General features: G+C 38.2%; 1 protein-coding gene across 9 annotated transcripts in view; it reads right to left on the bottom strand.

The window, feature by feature from the left end:
• LOC134742269 (disintegrin and metalloproteinase domain-containing protein 11) overlaps nucleotides 1-23986 on the bottom strand; it is a 784213-nt gene that overhangs the window by 733344 nt on the left and 26883 nt on the right. For all 9 annotated transcript variants that reach the window (XM_063675307.1, XM_063675303.1, XM_063675305.1 and 6 more), the window contains exon 2: nucleotides 1475-1533. In XM_063675307.1, coding sequence (XP_063531377.1) covers nucleotides 1475-1505 — 31 coding nt within the window. In that variant the 5' untranslated portion in view covers nucleotides 1506-1533. The remainder of the gene's footprint in view (nucleotides 1-1474; nucleotides 1534-23986) is intronic.

The raw sequence follows: 23986 nt of genomic DNA, 5'->3' as shown, positions 1-23986 counted from the left end.
ATGTCAACGATGCGTTTTGAAATTGCATCGACTCAACTTGTGCGTTCAGAATTATATTTAACATCATTATAAAAAAACAAACGTTTCTTATGGAATTTTAAGGTTTATGACTTAAAATTATTAAATAAAGCTAAATTTGGTATTTTTTATTAGATTCTCAAACCATTTATTTAATGATAATTAATATCGAACGACCCATTATCATGAGCGTTTTACGTTTTGTTATCTGTCAAGCTACTTAAACACGCTCCATCCAAGGTCAAATTACTTTCCCCACTAGTGGATAAAACGCGTTTTTCCCCGCTTGTATTGAAGGATAAACGACAACTTTCCGAGCTAGTGAGGGGAAAAAAGACTTCTTGTAATTTGTGGAATTATGTTTCTGAACGCAACCATACACTTGACCGGATGGTTTTGGTTTTTGTCTTCTTTCTCAACAAATCCCATCTTAACAACTCTCTGTGTACATTTATTGTTTTTAATGAAAATATATAGTTTTCTTTTACTAAAAAGTGTTTTTAATCATCCACCAACATGTATGGTGCCAAAACCCGGGATGATACAGGAAATCTCAAAGACTTCTTGTCATTTGTGAAATTATGTTTCTAAACGCAACCATACACTTGACCGAATAGTTTTGGCTTTTGTCATCTTTCTCAACAACTCCCACTTTGTGTGCATTTATTGTTTTTAATGAAAATATATAGTTTTCCTTTACTAAAAACTGTTTTTAATCATCCCAAACAGGGGTTGACGGGTTACGTAGTGCATCGGATTCGTCCTGAGGGTCTCGAAGTTGTAATCTCGACACAATGCAAATTTTAATTCATTTCAAAGATTTACATTTGTTTTCATTCATTTTATTACTGCCCGATCACGCATAACAGCAGTAACCGGCGCGAATTAAGAACATACTGCGTGAGAATTTAATTACAACTCAATACGTGGCAGGGAAAGATAAGATAAGATATATCAATAATTGTCTATCAACAAACATGCAAAAAGAGAACAAAACAATAAAGTATAAACTCAATGTTTTTACAACACAAGTAACAATAACAGTAACTGGCAGTTTACAACTTTTCTAATTTAACATAATATGTTCACGAAAAACTCCATTTATCATTCGTAGTTTTTACCCGTAAAAATAAAACAAACTATTTCTAAACTAGTATAAAATTCGTTTTCGCAGTTCTATAAAAATACAAACCAGTTAATTTTCAGGCTACTACTTTTTTTTACTTAAAAAAAGAAACGGCAATGTGTCTGACAGCCAGTTTCCACTGTGAAATAGTAATATGAAATAGTGGAAATATAGTTGGTCAAACCAATTTGTCAGTCAGTAACAACCAGGAAAATTATACTCATCCCTTTCTTTTGGGTGCTAGTACTAGTGTAAGACAGAGATAGTATGATTCTCTCTGTCCATGTTTGAAATGAGACAGTCCTTTGACAAACTATAGTTATCACTTACCGGCTTTAGTTTTGCCTAAGCTAGACTCCATTGGATTGCCGCATTATTGTAAAAAAATCCTGAAACAAAACGAAAACAAGTTATTCATTTGCACAGACCACTTCAACTACATACATTACAATACAATACAAAACAAAATTCTTTATTTCTTTCAAAAACTACAAATATTACAATGGCCGGTGACTCCTTTTAAGTTATTTACCTAATAATCTGTGCTAGGAGGCACCGCTCTTCCATACCTAATTACAATTTATTTACTTGACGAAGCACAATAGACAATCGAGATTACCACACATAAGCGCTCCTGTACAAATTAAGTATGGGAACGCGAACGGTAAATCGCTCTAGTAAATTTAAAATATTTACCGCCAAAAATATTTATCATTAATTTAGTTGTCCTTCGCGCATGGAAAAATCCGGTCAAGTGCGAGTCCGACTCGCATTTCAAAGGTTCCGTACGTCACATAAGTTTAGTTTTAATGGTTCGGATCAAAAACCAAATGTTATAACGGAAAGTATATCGCGATGGCTTATATCTCTGCAACTATAATAGCTATATGCATATCGATGCTTAGGAAGGAAGCCATTACTTGGAACTGAATGTACCGCTGACAGAGATGGCGCTCATTTTGAGCTAGAAAAGACGCTTTATACGGGACTAAAATAACCCTTATGCGCGATATTTACGTAGTGATCTCATCAGTCCATGGACGTATTTAGAATAAAGTATGTCATTTGATAGATTTAATTAATACAAAAATATATTACGTGGGATTGTAACAAATTGTTAAAAAAAAATATGTTGTAAATTCACAGATATTTTACGATTGATCTTGTATACATACAAAACTGATGCATAGCTCGGATAGCAAGATTAAATATCCCCAAGCCCAAATGTGAAGGCCGAAGGCCGAGCTCCACGTAAGGCCGAAAGCTCGGAGCGTCCGGCGGGTGCACGCTTTCCGCAACTTCTTAAAGTATTTTAATAGCAAAGGCCCAAGAGAGAGAGTTCCAGGAATGTAGTAATCACACACGGAACAAGAGTACAAGTACCATTGCGGCTGTGTGCCAGATACAGCCTAAGTAGTTGCATATTTTTCCTTCAGTCATCGAATTCAGACACTTGTACTCTATTGTTCTTCATCTGAGCACTAACCTCCCACCTCGACCTTCGGCCTCAGCCGTGCATTTCGCTCGCGCATAATTCACACGCGAATGACATCATTTAGAGTATTTAGACATCATTTTGATAGCAAAATGTAAATTAGAATTGGCCTCTTGGTTTATACGCGAACATCAGATTACAAACCCGTACGTTTTACGTTAAACCGTTAACCCAGTGTCAAATTATACTGGTTAACCCTGGGCCTGGGTAAGTGGGGTGCAAGTGGCGCATTAAGTCAAAATTGTGCCATTATAAATTGTGACTTACGGCATGATTCGAATTTTTTTTTATACTACGTCGGTGGCAAACAAGCATACGGCCTGCCTGATGTTAAGCAGTCTCCGTAGCCTATGTACGCTTGCAACTCTAGAGGAGTTACATGTGCGTTGCCGACCGTAACACCGCACCCTCGTTGAGCTCTGGCAACCTTACTCACCGGCAGGAACACAACACTAAATATGAGTAGGGTCCAGTGTTATTTGGCTGCGGTTTTCTGTAAGGAGGTACTTCTCCAATTGGGCTCTGCTCTAGATCTGGAATGACATCTTCAAACAAAAACCGGCTAAGTGCGAGTCAGACTCGCGCACCGAGGTACTTTTTAGTATTTGTTGTTACAGAAATACATCATTTGTGAAAATTTCAACTGTCTAAGCTATCACGGTTCATGAGATCTACTTATATTTCACAGCCTGGTGACAGACAGACAGACGGACAGACGGACAGCGGAGTCTTAGTAATAGGGTCCCGTTTTTACCCTTTGGGTACGGAACCCTAAAAACGTCACTTCTAACACTGACATATCCGATCCATATTGTATTTTATGACGTATCTTAAAGTTAGAATCAGGCCGTTAGTCTCATCGGTTGACGTTTCAACTTCAACCCCGTTGTACTCGTAAAAGCAACATGGCCATAAATTTACGTCGTCATAAAACACTAGGTAGTTCATGTACAAAATGTCGTAACCGACATTTCTGTAGTATCGGTAAATGTCTTTTGGTATGTGGTAGAAGAATAGTGCATGTTTATTGCCGTCAATGCGAGGTTAATAACTGCAGGTTTAAACTTTTACAAACAATAAAATACAAATACTCTTTATTGCACAACCTCAGAATAAATGTACACAAATGGACATTCCACAAAGGACGGAAGTAAGGAAGTGAACTTGAGGCCTATTCGAACATGCACTTTGACATCAAAATAATATCTAATTGGTTACTTCGCGCGTGCATTTTTTTTGGACTGTTTGGTTGGTGTAAGATGAATAAAGTCTAAGGAAAAAACGTACGTCGGAAATCAAGAAAAAAATATTCTCGGATAGATGGCGCCTACACCTTTGGCCTATTCTCGGCTAGATGTTGACGGTTTCGCTTGTTATTTAACAATTTTAACACAAATCAGTGAAAGAACATGAGTCAAAATTTTTATAAAAATAATAAATACAAATAAAGAAATTATTTCTAAAGTATATAATATAATTTTTTTGGTATTTTTATACATTTTCATTTTTAGTTTTAATCGTGTGTCGATAGATGGCAGTAAATTTACTATGACTACAAAATTAATCATTTTCATTTTCATTTCTTGACAATTAATTGTTTACCATATATGAATTGCTTAATACGCTTCAACATATTTGATGGCAAGGAATTAGACCGGCTCCGTGCCGACACCGGCTCACTGAGTAGCTACGGACCTCCCACTTTACTATGACAGTAACCCTCTATCCTATATATTTTCTTTCCTTAAACATATCTCACTGTGAACACAAAAAGTTAGGGCGCTTACCAAACTCCAAGTAGTAGGTATATTGCAAAAGACAGAACATTTGTCTCTATACAAATACGGCAAATGCAAATTAATTTTGCATTATTCACAGTCAAGCCGTGACCATGAAACATTGTTAATTTTAATACTCAATCTAAAACCGGAGCACCTTATTTAGAAGTTTGGCGATATAAATACGGCCCGCTCCATAAAAAGCTGCCGAAAGTTTATCAATTAACGCGCAAGATACAAAACTTTCCGATTTTGTTGTTCCGAGTTCTTGACTGATTGGGGGGGTGGGATGATGTATAGGGCACAGAAACCCCGTATTTATTGTCGCAAAGTGTATAAATGTCAAGTTTATGTTTCCAATTCAGGCCACAACACGGCAGAACCTATAACGCGCAAGGGAGCGCACGTGCACTTTAGGGGGCAGAACCTGTTTTGGCGTGAAATGTCAATGTCAAATTTATGTTTCCGATTTAGGTAACAAGATGGCAGAGCGCACGGTCCCTAAAGCGCGCAAACATATAGGTGATGTTGAACACACCGCGATATCAAAATATGTATAAGTAGATAGTAGTAGTATGTATAAGTAGTAGTAGGAGTATTAGATTATTTAAAGAGTTAAGACTAAAAACCCTTGTACCTACATATATGTTACTACATATAGTTTTTATTTGAATAAAAAATCTACTCTGATGACAATGATTGAATGGATAAACATTAACTCTAATGAATGAGTGACTGAAATATCGGCTCGTTTTCACACACGTAATTTATCTGCGCCCCCCACCACACGCCCTATTCCAAAATCAAATGATACATTGATGCTGGTTGAGAATTACCGTCCCATAGCGTTACTGTCTTCGGTGGCTAAGCTATTTGAGTCGATAATTAATAGACTTGTTGCTCCACAAATCAAACCTCATCTTTGCGACTAACAGCACGGCTTCAGGCCAAAGCGATATGTTGAGACGAACCTTTAACCCTGGTTGAATCCATCTCTGAGCGTTTAGATAAGGGAATACAGGTTGACTTGCTTTACTTCGATTTAAAAAAAGCTTTTGATCGCATGGATAACGACATACTGTTAAGTAAGCTCTGTAGCATTGGCTTTTCGTCCCGGCTTCTCCGGTTGTTTGCCAGTTATCTGTGAGACAGACAGATAGCAGTACATTTCATTCCGCTTACGTAAGAACATCGTATATATATTATCTGTTGTGACCTGGGTCCCGGCAGAAAATCAGTGCTTTGCTCCAAAGAGCGAAGCGTATCACTGAGCCGTGACCCTTTTGTCCTGCTGCAACGCACACAGTTTGCACATAATTTTACACCATTTCTGTTTCATTTTTATTAGGGTATTTTCGTTATAATTTTATTTCTTTGTTAGTGTAAGTAGTAATTAGTATTTTTTTTTCTTCTGATGTGTTTGTAAATTAATTTGTGTGTAATTGCAGCTGTACAAATAAATCATTTATCTATCTATCTATCTATCTAAATGCGAAAGTCTGTCTGTCTTTCTGTCTGTGTGTTCCCTCTTCACGCTTAAACCGCTGAACCGATTTAGATGAAATTTGGCATAGAGATAGGTTGAGTCCCTGAGAAGGACATAGGATAGTTTTTATCCCGAAAATCATCCCTTAAGAAAGTAAAAAGCGGGGTGGAATTGAGATAATTAATGAAGTGTCTGCTAATTTGTGTGCATAATATGCTCAAATTGAATAATTGCTATGAAAATTTTTCCAGGCGCTATACTTAGCTGCTGTTACTAAGTCCGCGCAGACAAAGTCGCGGGCAAAAGCTAGTAAGTAAATAAAACACATAAATTATGTGTGAAAATGCACTTATAATATTACGCAATATTAGATTGAAATTGTATTTTTTAGCTCAGAAACCAGTCTTCGCATTTAGTTTTGGAACATATTCGTTTTTATAGTATTACTCATTCAAATTGTAAGTAGAAAAGTTTGGAGTTTAAGCAAAAGAATTTTCTAGAAACTTTAAAACTGAGTTAGTTTAAGTAGTTTGCTGCGCTAGTAAAGTTTTCAACGATTTAATTAGAAATGAAGGTTCCTTTCACCTTACAAAATCTATGATTATTTTAAGAGATACTTTCAGTTGTTTAACCGCTTGATAAATTCGCAAAGGCGGTCCATTACGCATCTCGCTCGCACTTATTGGTGCGCGTGAGATGCACTGCGAGTCGTATCGAAGTCGAGTCATTGATTAAAGATCACTATGCTTACCGTCAGGCAACTAAGGCAGCTTGTTTCGATGGCAAACGTAGTATTCGCTCGTACTTGTCCATACATGTATTGGCGCGGGCGAGATGCACGATGACTAAATAACATAATTCCAATATCATTCTGATGTCAGTGTACGACCGTACGTTCAAATTGGCATGTTTGATTGATCGCCAAAATGATCGCAGAGATGTCACTAAAATGGAAAACAACTCGAATACCTAGGGCATTTACCCCCAAAGATACAAAGAGCACACCGTAAAAATGAATTTTACGTTCACAAAACGGCAATGTCGTAAATTGCATTGCAGTACAGTTGGCGTTAGTTTTAATCGCGCTTTAAATGTCTCCGTACAGTCGTCAACAGTAAAGTTAGTGCATGTAGAATATTGAATTTTTGTTTTATGTCTTGGGACGGCTGATGGCGACGTGTTCTCGTCAACTTATAGTGAAGTCAGTGGGGGGGACTGTAAAGGGATACACCTATCAGGGAGGGAATTAAAGATGGATTATCAGCACTGCTGTGTTTCTTTTCTTTCAGGTTAGCTACGTGATAATTAAATATGACTATCCTAGATGGATGCCTCTTTCAGGATGGCGATCCGCGCACCCCCGTTCCATACAGGGAGCTCGGATTCTAAATTTAAATGCGTGTCTGCTGCTAGACACTGATCAAAAGGCTGTAAAAGGTTGCAAACTTTTACGAGACACTCCTCCTTTCGGGCTTTCACGGCTCCGTTCGGCTCAGGATTGCTCCAAGCAAGTATCAGGGCTGACGCAACTTGACGACCCTTTGCGTGCAATTTTGACAACCCTAAATAGCTGAAAGGGATAGTGCCATACACTAGAAAGGGACAGCGTGATTCGTCCCTGAATCACTGTCAAACTTCGGTTTTGTAGGAAGAGTTATTCTGTGGTCAAATATAGTACAGTTTTGGACGTTACGTTTAATAAATGAGAATAAACGCGCAAAATGTGACGATCGGATGTCAACTGCATCTGTCATTTTCCTTGATAAAATGTGTGACATTCGCCGTCGCATTACTGACGCGATTATGACATTCAATCCGTCACTTATTTTATCAAGGAAGCAGGAATTGAAGCTGACGAAAACAAAAATCCCTCTTACTTAGGTATTTATACCGCCTTATTCGTTTTTTTTAGGAATTTTTGCTGTTACAAATTATTTCCATTTCGCTGTACGCCCTTAATACCGGAACCGAATCTAATTGATATTTTTTTTAACTTTTCAATCAGCGCTATTCCATGTCTTTCAAGAGTCTGACCAAATGACCATATGCCACATAAATATTATACATATACATGTGTATGCTTATCACATATAAATGTCTCAGCAGTAATCGAATTTAAACTGTTGTGAGACATACTAACATTAAATCATTTTACGGTTTAGACTCACTTGTTTTAGTCACTCGCGCGACATGTTTCGGAGAGCCTAGGTCTCCTTTCTCAAGCACTAATAGTGCGAGCAGCGTTCACGACGACCGTGTATTGCGCACTATTAGTGCTTGAGAAAGGAGACCTAGGCTCTCCGAAACATGTCGCGCGAGTGACTAAAACAAGTGAGTCTAAACCGTAAAATGATTTAATGTCTCAGCAGTGTTAAAAAAATCTTCTTTCTCATATATAACCATCAGATAGAAACAGGAAGTAGAAAAGTAGTTGAACGCCAAGTTACCTTTTAATTAACGAGATTGAACCCACACACCGGGTAACTGACGGCGCCGGTGCTGAATACTAATGAGTACTTTATCAAGGGCAAGATATCGCTGTGTTTCATACTGATGAAATTATTTAATAGTTTCGTTGAAATTGGGAATTGACAAATCTAACAGTGGCACAGAATAAATAATAGTACTACATACAGGAAACTTCCTAAAAAAACGAAAATTGACAGCGGTTTAGGGTCGAATCATGCTATCCATTGCTAATATAAGGCACTATCCCTTTCCGCTATTTAGGGTTGTCAAAATTCAAGTAATCGTCGTAATCTGTGGTCGTGCACGCAAAGGGACGTCAAGTTGTGCCAACCCTAATAATTGCTCGGAGCAATGCTGAGCAGAATGGAGCCGAGTTTGCCCGAAGCGAGGAGTTTCGCACCCCTGACAGTGGACAATATTACACAAGTCAATCCAGACTCAGAGTAACTGGCGAACGTACATTTGACGTCACAATGATATCATTTATAGTAAGAATTTTCCTAAAGGATTTTTACGCCTCACACCCTAATTGGTAAACAATAGCCTTTGTTTCTTTTCTTCAGCGGTTACCAATGCTACCGCTACTGGCTGAACGGTAACAAACTCGTTTAAAAAGGAAATTTTACCGTCCTATTTATATGGTTCAAATTTATGTAGCAGCTCTGTATTCTGAGGCCACACAGGCAGCCGATCGTCCTTCATTACCCAAACTCGTTATCTCAGATTGAGCTGTTACATTTTGAACCTTAATACTATCACGATAGCTGCTTTTTAACGACACGGCTTTTGTTTAACGGATTAAGGTCTGAGACCTAAAAATCATTTGAGAAAATTCATACTTTAGTTATCATGAGCAAGACGCATCAGCGGGCGAATAATGACAACAAGACGTCTTTTCGATATTATTTTGATGTCTAAATGTTTAAATGGGCCTCAAGTTGGCTTTTAATTAACGAGTTTGAACCCACACCACAGGGCGGACACGCTACCCGTATACATCAAAAATCACTTGCGTTTCTTAATGCGAACGGCACGTCTGTACACGCGGCATGCGTCATTGTGTAAGTTGCTTAAAAATAGTACTGAGCGGCCGGCAAACGGCCGTCCATCTGCTGTCGCGGGGCGATAATTCGAGTCGGGGCGGGGCGGTGCGTGGCCGTTCTGTATGATAATACTATTACTTATTCTGTGTCCACACCCCGGGTAACTGACGGCGGCTGTGTTGAATACTTACTAATACATAGTGTATCAAGGGCAAGATACCGCGCTGTACATACATACATACATATAATCACGCCATTCACGCCTATTTCCCGGAGGGGTAGGCATTTTACTTCTATCCGACATCCGATACCGGCTCGGACAATGTGAAAACTCCCTAAGTGTGAGGTGATGACGCGCATTAAGGAGATAAGACCGCGACCCACTCGCATTAGATATGTTCCCACAAATCGATCGGCCCAGCGATTGTGTCTTGTCGGCGCCTGTTGGTACACCGAAGCTATCCGTCTATGGATATGCCATTTAAGGCGGTTCCCTGAGCCAGAAGGCGAAAAATCTCGTTATATGATCATATTTTTCTAAGAGGCGTTGATATTGCAGTTCTTGACTATATTATCTTTAATAACAGCTTCCGAATCTTTCGATACACGAATTATGACACTTCGCTCGATACAAGTAACTCCCAAAGTAAACTCTAACTGGGACTTTTAATCAAACTTTACTCGTTTATTTATTATGTGATACTATAAACAAGAAAAGAAGAGAAAACAATCTTAACTTACATAGTAATTTCATAGCTTTCGAATTTCGATAATGTAACGTAACGTTTTTAAAATAAATAAAAATCGACAAAATTCGATCAAAATTGACACTTGGCGTGTATGATCTGTCCCGTTCTTTCTTGCGAAATGTGACAGTGACAGCGTCAAACCGATGGAACGGCCTTAAGGTACAGTCCAGCCAGCAGTTATCGAAAAATCGTAGCGCTTTTTTACGATTCCGTACCCAAAGAGTAATAAAAACGAGACCCTATTACTAAGACTCCGCTGTCTGTCCGTCTGTCACCAGGCTGTATCTCATGAACCGTGATAGCTAGACAGTTGAAATTTTCACAAATGATGTATTTCTGATGCCGCTATAACAACAAATACAAAAAACAGAATAAAATAAATATTTAAGGGGGCTCCCATACAACAAACGTGATTTTTTTGCCGTTTTTATAGTTAAAGGTACGGAACCCTTCGTGCGCGAGTTAGACTTGCACTTGGCCGGATTTTTTATATCATAATACGGTCGTCAAAAATTATGAATAGCAATTTTGAGGACTTTTTTCTATAGTAATTTTAAAATCACGAAAACGCACCATGAAATATTTTTATCTATTTTTTCTTGCTACTTGCTAGTATTGATTGTTTTTAAAAAGTGTAATTTTATTATTGATCGAACTCATCGATGTTGAATTACTTTACATAACTTTTGTCTTATAAAATTTAATAAATCGAAAAAAGTCCAACGAAGGCTATATAAATTGTGTAGAAATATTTTCCATAGTCAATATCCCGGAAAGAAAATTGGGACTACATTTCTAAGGAGAAGCGGCTGTCCCATTTCCTCCTTATAGATTTTAAAATGAGAACACCGCCCCTAGATGCCGCATCCATTAAGCCGGGCTCCTGGCCGCGTGCCACGGAAACAATCAATCAGCCTCCAATCGGCGCTGAAAACAATATACTGCCGTACATTACCGCGCTATAATGTACGACTATAGCTAAAAGCCATAACAGACTATCGCACCACACCGCGACCTTAGTGCGGTCAAAATATCTCTTTCTCGCTATAACTTATACTTAGCTGCGTCGTTAACGCGCGTACAGTCGGCATTAAACGGCCTTATGTAGCTATCCGACAACATTAAAGCCATAACAGACTACCGCACCAAGGTAATACCAAACCAAATAATCTTGACGCGACTTTATTGTTAAGAGAATAAGAGCGTGTCAAGGTAATTTTGAACACCTCGCCCACTTAGCAACTTCTGCTGCTGACTGTACGGCGACCACCTTACACACTGTCGATACATGCGGCGCACCGCGACCTTGGTGCGGTAGTCTGTTACGGCTTTAATGTTGTCGGATAGCTACATAAGGGCGTTTTAGAATTTTGGAAAGGGGACGGCTGGTTCTGCATACAAACGTAGCACCATTTTCCTGTCTGTATATTAACATTATAAAATAGAAAATATGTCCCACTGGAGGGCTTTGTCACTTTTGCTTTTAATATATGAAATCTATTTCAGTTTATAATTTATATATAGTATTGTGACTTATTAAAAAACACAAATCAAAGTATTCGATAAAAATAATTTGTATAAAATCACATTTACAATCGGGTCTATCCCGGGAAAAGTGTCGGGTCGGGGAAATCCATGTGACGAGAAAGGTATTACGAATGAATGTGGAGGGAAGTATCGGGAGAGGAAAACCGAGGAAAAGGTGGATGGACTGTGTGAGAGATGATATGAAACGAATGCGAGTGAGTGATGAGATGACGGGCGAGAGAGAGGTATGGAAGAAAAAGACATGCTGCGCCGACCCCAAATGAATGGGATAAGGGCAAGCGAATGATGAATCGGGTCTATCGCGAATTTATTTTGTTACCTTTATTTACCGACGTTTCGACACAGGTTTCACTGGTCGTGGTCGCGGCTAACTGACGTCTCAGCACAATGTCAAAACAGTGATTTGTGTGACTACCCGACGAAAAGTGCATAAAAATTTTTGGGGTAGAAATCACATTTTTAAACCAACACATAAATGTTAATTATTGTCCGACAAGCAACACTAAATGTATATTTCCTTTTTTATTGTGGGAAGTACTACATTATTACAATCTATATATTGTATATACAGATGTCAATCACAATGAAAAAATCAACGATGATCAACTCTGGTCAACGTGGGATCCCTATATCATCTAGTTATACAATATATAAACACTAAATGTTATACAGAATGAAATATTAACCACAGTTCATACTCTACGTAGTGACTTTATAGGTTATACTGAACAACTTTTATTATGGAACCAATGCCGAAATCGCGAAAAAAATTTGGCTGTTTCATACAGTCGAAGGCAAAAATATCGATCCAGACAAATGGCTCAAACATATGTGAACACGACTTTATTGTCTAAGGTGTGAGAGCGTACACATATTTTTAAAACTTTGGGAATATATATATATTTATGCCCTTGACTGTACATACCAGCTGATGTGATGCCGCTGATTTCTATGGAACAGCCAAATTTTTTTTCGCGATTTCGGAATAGGTTCCATAACCCCAATAGTAAAAGTTGTTCACCTATATAAAGTAACTACGCAGAGTATTAAAAATAATTTGATTTGTTTTCTTGTATTTATTTACACAAAAGACACGGTTCTCTTAACAAGTTGAAAGGAACTCGAGGTTCGACTTAAAGAGTCTGAAAAACTGGGTCGAGTCTTAAAGCAAAAGACTCAAAGGACTCGATTCTTAACCAACACTAATCGTACTTTATTTCGGACCGGCTCAACGCTAACCTCATTACCAACTCTAAATGTGCCATTTTCAACCAAAAGGGTACTTATTGTCGCTTGTCAGTAAGGCGCTATTTCCATATAGCTTCAATTAGAAATCAACCTTATCGACAAGCGACAATGAGGTACCTTTTAGTTGAAAACGTCACAAATACAGTGAACAACGAGTGGCTGCAATTATCAGCTCTGTAGCGCAAAGAGAATTACCCGTATTTTGTATTCGGAGCAGTAAAGTAATAGGATTTAAGTCCGAGTTGGCTAAGAATACTGTTTTTACAGCGTTGGTAGCCTAGAGGTAGGCGGCAATGCAGATTATCTATGTGGACCACTAATGTCAAAAAGGAGTACTTACCTACTTAGGGCGGCACGTATTGCAACTCTATTGAGGTACAGAGCATTATGGCCTAAGAATCTGGAATTTCCTGGATTCATATTAAATCACATTTAAAAACGGGTCTATCGCGAATTTCCTGGATTTAACGGGCATTAGTAAAGAATCTTTCATCACACTCGCTCAGTAAATGAGGAATTGCACGCAGGCTTAGCGGGAACTATAGAAAAAGCGTTTTCCCTAGGGAGTTATGAAGTTTTTAGTATTATAATTGACAGTTTTTTGTCTTTATACTTCATTTTTGTATTGATGTGCAAGTGTGATTAAAAACATTGTGTGTAACACGGGGCGTAATAATATTGCAAACTCGAGCAAAGCCGTCGCGATTTAACTATACTCTCGTTTGCAATATTTAACTACCCCCCTCGTCGTATAGTACATTGTGATGTACTATTGTGAACTAGGCTGTACATACACCATGTCCAATAAGTCCGAATACACATCTTTTTACCTTGGCTCTAAAGACATACGATTACAGGGCATCAAATTCTTCAATCAATCAATCAATCAATCAATTTATTTTGCTATAATAAGGGTTGGTTTACAGGTGTTATTACAATAATTATTTTTATGTACACTCCTTAATTAGCCATAATCTATAGCATGCAAAATATTCACAATTATTTACATATGTACAAATACAATTAAATTTAAACTTAACTAAAAAATAAATAATATTATTAGCCCATTAATAAATATTTCTAACCTTATTGCATTATAATATACATTAATATAGCAAAAAATCATTCAATTTATAAAATCTGCGTTCTAAAAGCCACTCACGTATTTTTTTTTTATCAATAGGATAGGTGCATAATATTTTGACTTTCTTGGCACGCATCACTTTTTGGGTTAGAACAGCCTCATAATGCCCAAAATGATTGTGAGCACCACGAACAGAAGACAACTAGAAAAATGTTCCGAGGTTCCAGAGCTCACCATCGGTCATGGTGTGGGGTGCAGTATATGTAAGAGGGGTAAACTACCTTCAGTATTTATAGATAAAGGCTTTAAAAATTGACGCACTTTACTATAAAACCGAGGTTGCCCCAAATTTAAAATGTACGTTTGGGAATGAATATTATGTGTTCCAACAAGACGGAGCTCCTTCACACACGGCAAATGCTACTCAAAGCTTGGTGTCAGGCTAATTTGACAGATTTTTTTACCGAAACATGAATGGCCACCCAGTTCTCCAGATTTTAATGTATTAGATTATTTTGTATGGTCGTACATGCTTTCGAAATTACTTGATTATAAAAAACCTGATTCATTTCAAAAAGGTTATCGAGCGTATTTGGGACGAAATGCCAATGGAAATGGGTGCTGCGTGTGATTCATTCGAGAAGCGTTTGAGGCTGGTAAAAAAAAGGTGGAGTTTTTCCAAAACATTTGTTGTAAATATACTATATACCTAAGTGTCTAAGTAAGTAAGTAAGTGGGTGTGTAAGTGTGTGTAAGTGTGTGTAAGTGTGTGTAAGTATAGTGTGTGTAAGTGTGTAGTGTGTAAGTGTGTGTAGTGAGTGTGTGTAACTTTAGCCAGTCTTCTCCGAGACCACGGGGACAACGCCGTCCTCGAAACGTCGGATGTAAATTTAAAACTTATTTTACGCGATTAAGTCCCATCGTTGTGAATAATTGAACTATTCGTACATTTATTTTATCTAATATTTATACTGTATTCGGACCTAAATATTGAACACCACCGTGTAGTTAGTATTAAGCTTTTTTCTGTGGTACCTACAGGCGACAGACGGACGCCACTGACACGTACCAACCAATTAAATTTACCAGAACCAATAGCTTTACCAGTACCGTACAGGACGCTCGCTTTTCATGGAAAAAAACAGTTTCACACCCTTAAAAATCAGTCGCAGAAATGCGGAAACCGTCCTTCTATCACGACACGGACGCCGATTTCATTTTATTCATTTGATATGTTTATTTCTTGTTTTGACACGACCTTAACAGTGAGCGCCAATCTGCGTTAGCGGCTCACGGTGATTGGTGCTGACGAAATGCAATCAGGAGTCGTGTCATTAGGCATCTCGCTCGCACTTATTGGTGCGCGTGAGATGCCTGGAACCCAATTCTGATTCTAATTTCCTGATCAGAGGACCTAGCCAAGTGACAATAATTGTTGATAGAAAACGTTAATTGAAACTGAAGCAATGTCGCAGTGCGGACACGCTATACATCAAAAATTACTTGCGTTTCTATGTGTGAACGGCACGTCTGTACACGCGTCATGCGTCAAAGTGTGAGTAAGTTGCTTAAAAATAGTACTGAGCGGCCGGCTAACGGCCGTCAATCTGCTGTCGCGGGGCGAGGTAATTCGAGTCGGGGCGGGGCGGTGCGTGGCCGTTCTGTATGATAATACTATTACTTATTCTGTGGCAATGTATGGAAATGGGCACGTTACTTTTCGTGGCATCTGTCATCCCGATACATTTTAATTTTTGATCAACGTTTGTCGATGTACGATTGCCATCTCGGCTAGGCTTCTGGTCCAGTAATGACACAATAAATATATTTCAATTTTGACTTTTGACATATGTCAGTCCAAATCCATAACTATTTCAGAACAAAAAATATATCAGAATCTTGTCCTGATGACACGACTTAAGGTCGTATCAAAATAAGATCAATTTGTTAAATCCGAATCAGCTCTAAGCCAGCGTTTCCAAAGTGCTTACGTTCCGGGCCTCCGCGGATACAATTCCGTACGAAAAATTGATTCAATTTGCGTATCTGCAAAACGATTTTAGTTTCTCCGGTCTCCGATATTGTCGATATATTTTACTTCATAGGTTTGGCGAATATTTACGGGTACGATAAGAAGTTTTGTAGACGAATAAAGTTGCCAATAGGGTATTCTCCTACTGTCAAATCAGTTTCTTTTTAAGAACTGTCAAAACGATATGCTACTATGGAATTTATATGAAACATTACACAATGACGTCACGGTCAACTTACTTACTTTTTATATTTCTATCCGATTTATTAAATAGAACTTGTGTTTAAAAATAACTGATATCTATATATTTCTAATGATAGATAGATAGATAAACTGTTTATTTGTTTGCCACAATACACACAAAATATTCAAATACAGAAATGACATAGGTACACAGAACAATCCAGAAAATAAATAAAAATTACAACAACAAATAAGTCACACCGATTTTTACATAATATGTAGAGAAAAAGGAAAAAATACATAAAAATACTGTTTTATACAAATAAAAATCCTGTGTGCGTCGCAGCAAAACAAAAAGGTTCTGGCTCAGTATTACGCTTCACCCATTAGGAAAAGCACTGATTTTCTGCCAGGACCTGATCACGTCAACAAAAAACAACAGTGAAAATGAAATAGTCGAAAGTTAGTACTTACCTAATTAATTATTAATAAATAACTAGTGACACAGTTTAAACTATAGAGACATTTAATGCTTGCACATAGTTGTGACATAGAAGTGTCAGTGTGGTTAGCATGTATGTAATAATTATCTGGTGCTTTATTTTATGCATGGTGTTAATTTTTTATCCTATTCGATGTGGGATAGTGCCTGTTCTATCAAATTAACAAACTTGACTACTTAAAAAACACAAATAAAAATATTTCATAAAATAAATTGATTTGTTCCCTCTAGTTGAAGGGACATGATAGATTTGATAGTGTTTTATTATGTTGTCCCTGTCACACGATGTTATATAACATTTTATAATCTGTTCACCGTGGGATTCAATGTGGGAGCACCATAACTGTGCACGTGCTAACGAGCTTCCGCACACAGACTTACACACACGCGCACACACACACACACACACACACACACACACACACACACACACACACACACACACACACACACACACGCGCGCGCACACAGGCTTAAGAGAGACTTATGTTCAACTAGTGTAACAAAGATGAGTATTTGTGTATGCGAAAATTTATCAACAAAAACAGATTCATTCGTAGATAATGAAATATATATAATAGTACATTATTGTCGAGGCTCGGAAGTAGCTACTTGCTGGCTGAGGATTCGTTTTAAACGGACGACCTTGGGAGTCCGTTTAATTGAATCCGAAGCCAGCAAGTAGCCTTCCAGCCGAGTCATATATAGTGCTTTTCTCAAAAATGGCGCAATAAACACAAATATAATAGAAATATTTTACAGAAGCAACGTTATTATGTATATATTTTCACAGAAAAAAGTAAAAAGATTTGCTTTGCCGCCTTTTTATTTTTTTAATTAAAAATAGAAGTGTATTTTTCTGCTGAAAATACGCCAACCTATTTGAGACACCAAAATAGTCGCGGTACCAACATTGTAATAATAAGTACTGATCATCTGTTTGGCTGTTTAATGGACCTATGCCTTCATTTGATATGGCCACTTCAATTTTTAAAAAGTTTGGAACTCGACAAATAATGAAATTTGTATGCAACATTGCAGTCCCGAAATCGAGACTGCAATGTTTTTTACTTTTTAATTTTTTGACTGACCATAAACTACGCACTTCGCGACCTACTTTTTAACCGGCAACGTCGACTTTGCCGTCCATTTTTGAGAAACGGTATTTTCTGTGCTCCTTATGTATGAGTATTACTCATCTATAGTTATACAATATCATTGAGGAACACCACAATATCACCGCACGCGTAAAGTAACGCAAGGTACTCGTAATGTGGTCTCCGGGGGCCTGGTTTTGCTCCTGCCAGACATGTTCACTCGCGGATTGATGGATAAGGGGTAAGAATAGAAATGCGAATTTACCGATATGTGTCAAGCGAATACACAATGAGCTTGGGAACTTTGGTTTTGAGGATAAAACAGATAATATTGGTAATCTACCGTCAAGTAGGGTTACCGGGGACAGAGGGGTAACTTAAACATCTTTTACTATAAACTAATCTAGCTAGTGTAGTGTTTTGGATGCGATACGTCCTTGTGACACCTAGAATGCTGCGCTCCATTGCTCAAAGTATATTGGGAAAGTAAATATACTTATTCCAAATTTACTAGCCTAAATCAATTACTTATTGATTACAGCGCTACCTATGGACTGTATAGGTAACTATGTACCCTTATGAGCCACGAAATCGCGAAAAAAAATTTACCCTCCCATAGAAAATGGACCAGCCAAAGTGTATGAAACAGCCAAATTTTATTTCGCGATTTCGAGGTTAATCCCATAGTAAAAGTTGCTCAATATAATCCCAAAACCTCCCTGGCAACGGGAATGCACTCATTTTTTAGCCACCGTGTACAAAGGGTTAGATGGCGCTGTTAACTTTACAAGTTAACAACATAGCGTCTTAGAATAAACTTTAAAGCCGAATTTCAATTCATAATTTTACAATAAAAGCGTAACTTCTACTGTATGGCGGCTAGGTCGGTGTTACTTAAGCCAAATAAATTTAATAGTTCTCAAGCACGCGCCATAGCACCGGCTATCTGTAAACAATTAATAAACAATTAGCGGCCCACTTCCCAACTGCTTTTCCTATATAAATCAACCAGAATCGAATTAATCGCCGGAATTTATTCGATTCGATTCATCGTCATTTGTCCGATTTGAAAGTTCGATGAACTTCCCGCCACCGATTAGGAGTTTGATACTTTTGCTAAGTCGTATCTTCGTTATGTTGCAATTTCAGCTTTATTCTCTTTCAGCAGAGTTAATTTTGGTTTGAACAAGAGTAGATACTGTTGAGGATATCAAATGTTGGTGGAGTTGTAATAGATTTTAGTTATGGCTTTGTACTATCGGCTCAGTATTAAGGCGGTTCCCTGAGCCAGAAGGCGAAAAATCTCCTTACATGATCATGTTTTTCTAAGAGGCGTTGATATTAGTAGACGTGGAAAAAAATATATGTAGTTCTTGACTATATTATCTTTAATAACATAGCTTTCGATACACGAATTATGACTCTTCGCTCGATACAATTAATTCCCAAAGTAACCTCTAACTCGGACTTTTAATCCAACTTTACTCGGTTATTTATTATGTGATACTATAGGTATAAACAAAAAAAGAAGAAAAAACAATCTTAACTTAAATAGTAATTTCATAGCTTTCAAATTTCGATATTGTAAAGTAACGTTTTTAAAATAAATAAAAATCGACAAAATTCGATCAAAATTGACACTTGGCGTGCATTATCTTTCCCGTTCTTTTTTGCGAAATGTGACAGTGACAGCGGCAAACCGATGGAACGGCCTTAACCATTTGTAATTTAATTGTAAAGACAATTAAAATATGCCCTAGTTTACTATATACACGGTTCTAGTTAGGTAGTATCTACTCATTTGGTTATCAATAAGTAGATACACCTAGTCAGTATTTGTATTAAGACTAAGTACAATCAAACATTAAGAACCAGATCAGTTCAAGTCATATGTACGACTCGTCTTATGGTCCTTCGAACCTGATTTGCCTAATAAGTATTTTAAAAAACCGGCCTAGTGCGAGTCGAACTCGCGCACGAAAGGGGTACCGTACCATTACGCAAAAAAACGGCAAATGGGAGCCCCACTTAAATATTTATTTTATTCTGTTTTTAGTACTTGTTGTACAAGAAACACATCATTTGTAAAAATTTCAACAGTCTAGCTATCACGGTTCATGAGATACAGCCTGGTGGCAGACGGACAGACAGTCGGACGGACGGACAGCGGAGTCTTAGTAATAGGGTCCCGTTTTTACTAGGTAATTATCCCGGCAGGTAGCGGCATCTAATGAGCCAATACCAATATTGTTTACATTAAAATCACAAATCATTTCGTCGTCTTCCTCGCGTTGTCCCGGCATTTGCCACGGCTCATGGGAGCCTGAGGTCCGCTTGGCAACTAATCCCAGGAATTAGCATGGGCACTAGTTTTTACGAAAAGCGACTGCCATCTGACCTTCCAACCCAGAGGGTAAACTAGGCCTTATTGGGATTAGTCCGGTTCCCTCACGATGTTTTTCTTCACCGAAAAGCGACTGGTAAATATCAAATGATATTTCGTACATAACTTCCGAAAAACTCATTGGTACGAGCCGAGATTTGAACCCGCGACCTCCCGCAAGCAAGTGATTGCAAGTCGCAGGCTCTTACCGCTAGGCCACCAGCGCTAGGTCACCAAAATCACAAATCATTTACCTTCATATATTTACATTACAATAATTTAATTGCCTAGTATGTATTTATACCTGTACCATACCAGGTATTTAAGGCTGTAGTTCAGCATCTGCTCTCCTATCATTCTTCATATTAATATCACATAATAATTGCCTACTACATTTACAATACTTTTAATACTAGCTAGTATTTATAACTGTTCCATACCAGGTAAATAAGCCCGCAGGCAGCATGTCAACATCTGCTCTCCTATCATTCTTTATAAATATCACATAATACTTTTTTACTACATTTACAATCCTTTTAATACTATCTAGTATTTGTACCTGTTAAATACCAGGTAATTACCCGGCAGGTAGCTCGGCATCTGCTCCGCTGATACCGCTTCGCTAATACGGCATTTGTTATTAGTTGTTGTTTATAGATGTAGATTAGAGGTGTTGATTGCATATCATTTAGCTTCAATCCTTTATCCCTATAGGTATTTGAAATACTCTTAATACTACCTATTATTTTTACCTGTTCCATACCAGGTAATTAACCCGGCAGGTAGCAGGCATCTGTTCCGCTAATATTGTTTATATTAAGATTTATCGCCGCCCGTCTGCTCCGCTACAATCAAATACTTGGTACCTTACGGCTGAGTATTTTGTAAATGTGTTTCGGAAATTATGTGAGCAAAATTGAATTTGCGTTTTGATTGTTTTAGGTTTTTTTTTTGTTTATAATTGTTTTTATTAAGTGTAGGCGAGCGTTGATGGAAGTTTTCAGAAAAAATGTACTGTTCACTTTTTTCCGAAAAACTACTCTTGGGTTATTTTGACTCAGAATTACTAGGACTATTGATTAAAATAAAGAAAAAAAGTGTCCCCAGTTTCTTATACAAAATTTGAGGTCACTATTGTGAAGATTCATACAAAATGTATGTGAAAATGCGTCACAAAACTGACAATTTCTTCAAGACACTTTTTTTACATTTTAAAGCGATAGTCTTTGTCTATGGGACCAACCCCGAAATTGCAAAAAAAAATTTGGCTGTCTCATACATTTTGGCTGGTCCATTTTCTATGGGAGGGTAAATTTTTTTCGCGATTTCGTGGTTGGTCCCATAGTAAAAGTTGCTCAGTATAATCCCAAAACCTCCCTGGCAACGGGGATACAAATATTTTTTTGCCACCCCGTATAAAAACGGGTGTTTATATGATTCTGTCACTCCACCGTAGAATAAAATAAAAATAAGACTTGTTATTAACGTTTTTACCGATTTAAAAGAAGGAGGATAAAAAAGCATACAGGCAAATTCGAACGTACTCTGACATAAGAATGATATCTGAATGATGTTATTTAGCTATCGTGAGTCAAGCCTGCGCCAATTCATGTACGGACAAGTACGAGCGAAAAGCACGTTAACGTCGATAACTGAATGACATCAGTAAGATGTCATTCTGATGTCAGTTTGTCCGAATTGGACTGACAGTCGGTTTAAAATTTTCCAATCTTTTCCAAGCTGAAAAAAATTCACACCAAGCAATCAGACAAGGCAAAAACACACCAAAAGTCGCCAAAAAGTAAAAAACAGGCAATTTCTGCCGTCGGCACAAAAACTGCGAAATTTCCGACATTCCTGGCGTGTGTGAATCGGCTACGGGCTACGGTATTACGGTATTCGTAGCGCGCTACGAGCGGCGCGCGGATGCTGCTACGAACGCTACGCTCGCTATGTCATTTAGATTTGTGATGCGGAGCCAAATGGAGGAGATTATTATTGTAATAAAATGATATTTATTAATGAATAAATTTTCTAAGGTGATTATTTCGGCTCAAAACCTTAATCTGTTAAACAAAAAGGCATTGAACAAAACTTCCGTGAGACTGATTAAATATATTAAGAACGGGTCACTCACGTATTTTAATACTAAATGGGACCTCACGGCTTCACGGCTTCGGCGGCTTTGCCGTGAGGCCCATTTAAAAGGCCCTAATTCACTAGCTTTCTGGGTGTCATGCTTCAAAACTTGTATCACCGAATTAGGCGTGTCACCAAATAATGCGAGTTTACCCTATTATTCGCTCATGCATCTCGTATTTGCCCATACATGTATTAGTGCGAAGTGCGAGCGAGACGCACGGGCGAACGAGGACAAAACCACATCATTCATAGCCTGTCAAGCAAAGTATGTCTGTAGCAATGTACAGCAAAGTGAAGCAGGGCAACAAAGAGCAGTATTGCGCTAAGAAAAACAGCAATGTACATCGAACCAAAACCGAATCATAACCTCAAATTTTACAAATATTTACGATAAACGAGCATGATTGTACATTATGTAGGCACCTTGAGTTCATGCACAATCTTATTTAATATATTGGTATTTAATGGTGACAGCAGAAATTTCTCTTGAAATATCAATGATTCAGAATGCAAACTATGGATGGTATAGAAAGGATGCCAATCTCTTATGGCAGAATTGTTGCAAAAGTGACCGGTTTCAGCTTTAAATAATAGTTCCTAATCTCTCCGGTGGCGCTAGTTAGGCTCTGGGACATGAGTATAACATGAACCATATAAGGCAACAAATAACCCGACCAAATTACGTAGGTTGCTTTTGGTAGTATTTTGGTTTATGGTGGCGCCGCCTAACTACTGTTTTTTGATGGACATGTTTCATACATAGAGATTTGGCTCCTTTATATAGTCTCCATGATGTAAACGAACAAGTTGGCTGTGTCATTCACGAACCACATTCCACAGATAAAACACAGATGACACGCGATTTTGAAATAATTCGAAAACAAACTGCAAACCCGCGATTTTACAAATTTTCCGCCTTTTGCTACTGACAAGATTTACTTGACCAAGTATATCATATTGATGTCAAATGTAAGTTTGAATTGACCTCCAATATTATTTCTGCTTCCACAATCAATAACTTCCGCAGTAGAACTAGGGTCACCGACATAGCTCGCAGAATTGCAAACCTTAAGTGGCAGTGGGCGGGGCACATTGCTCGCAGAACTGATGGCCGGTGGGGCCGGAAGGTTCTAGAGTGGCGTCCGCGTACCGGAAGACGAACTGCCGGTAGGCCTCCAACAAGATGGAGCGACGACCTGGTGAAGGTCGCGGGAATTCGGTGGTTGCGAGCGGCACAGGATCGGTCGTAGTGGCGAGCCTTGGGGGAGGCCTATGTCCAGCAGTGGACGTCTATCGGCTGACATCATGATGATGATGATGAATCAATAACTTCTACCTTAACGGTCATTACCTCTCCTTAGAATCGAGTCTCAAATGAAGACACATTTCCGAAGGTACCGTGTTTTATGAGCCCCTAAATTTGGCGCGGGTTGGGCGGCCATAATTTCTTTACCAATAAATTAGCGTCTATACATCATACGGGTCATTTAACTAAGTACATCATCGGACCTACGGTTTATATTATATAATATATAGTTTGGCAAGCGATACACGTCAGTAAAAAGACGACCGGTCTGGCCCAGTGGGTAGTAACCCTGCCTGT

This window comes from Cydia strobilella, chromosome 6 (assembly GCF_947568885.1).
Source record: "Cydia strobilella chromosome 6, ilCydStro3.1, whole genome shotgun sequence".
NCBI classification, from domain to species: domain Eukaryota; kingdom Metazoa; phylum Arthropoda; class Insecta; order Lepidoptera; family Tortricidae; genus Cydia; species Cydia strobilella.
The sequence above is the reverse complement of the archived record's forward strand: the minus strand, read 5'-3'. Positions and strand labels throughout refer to the sequence as shown.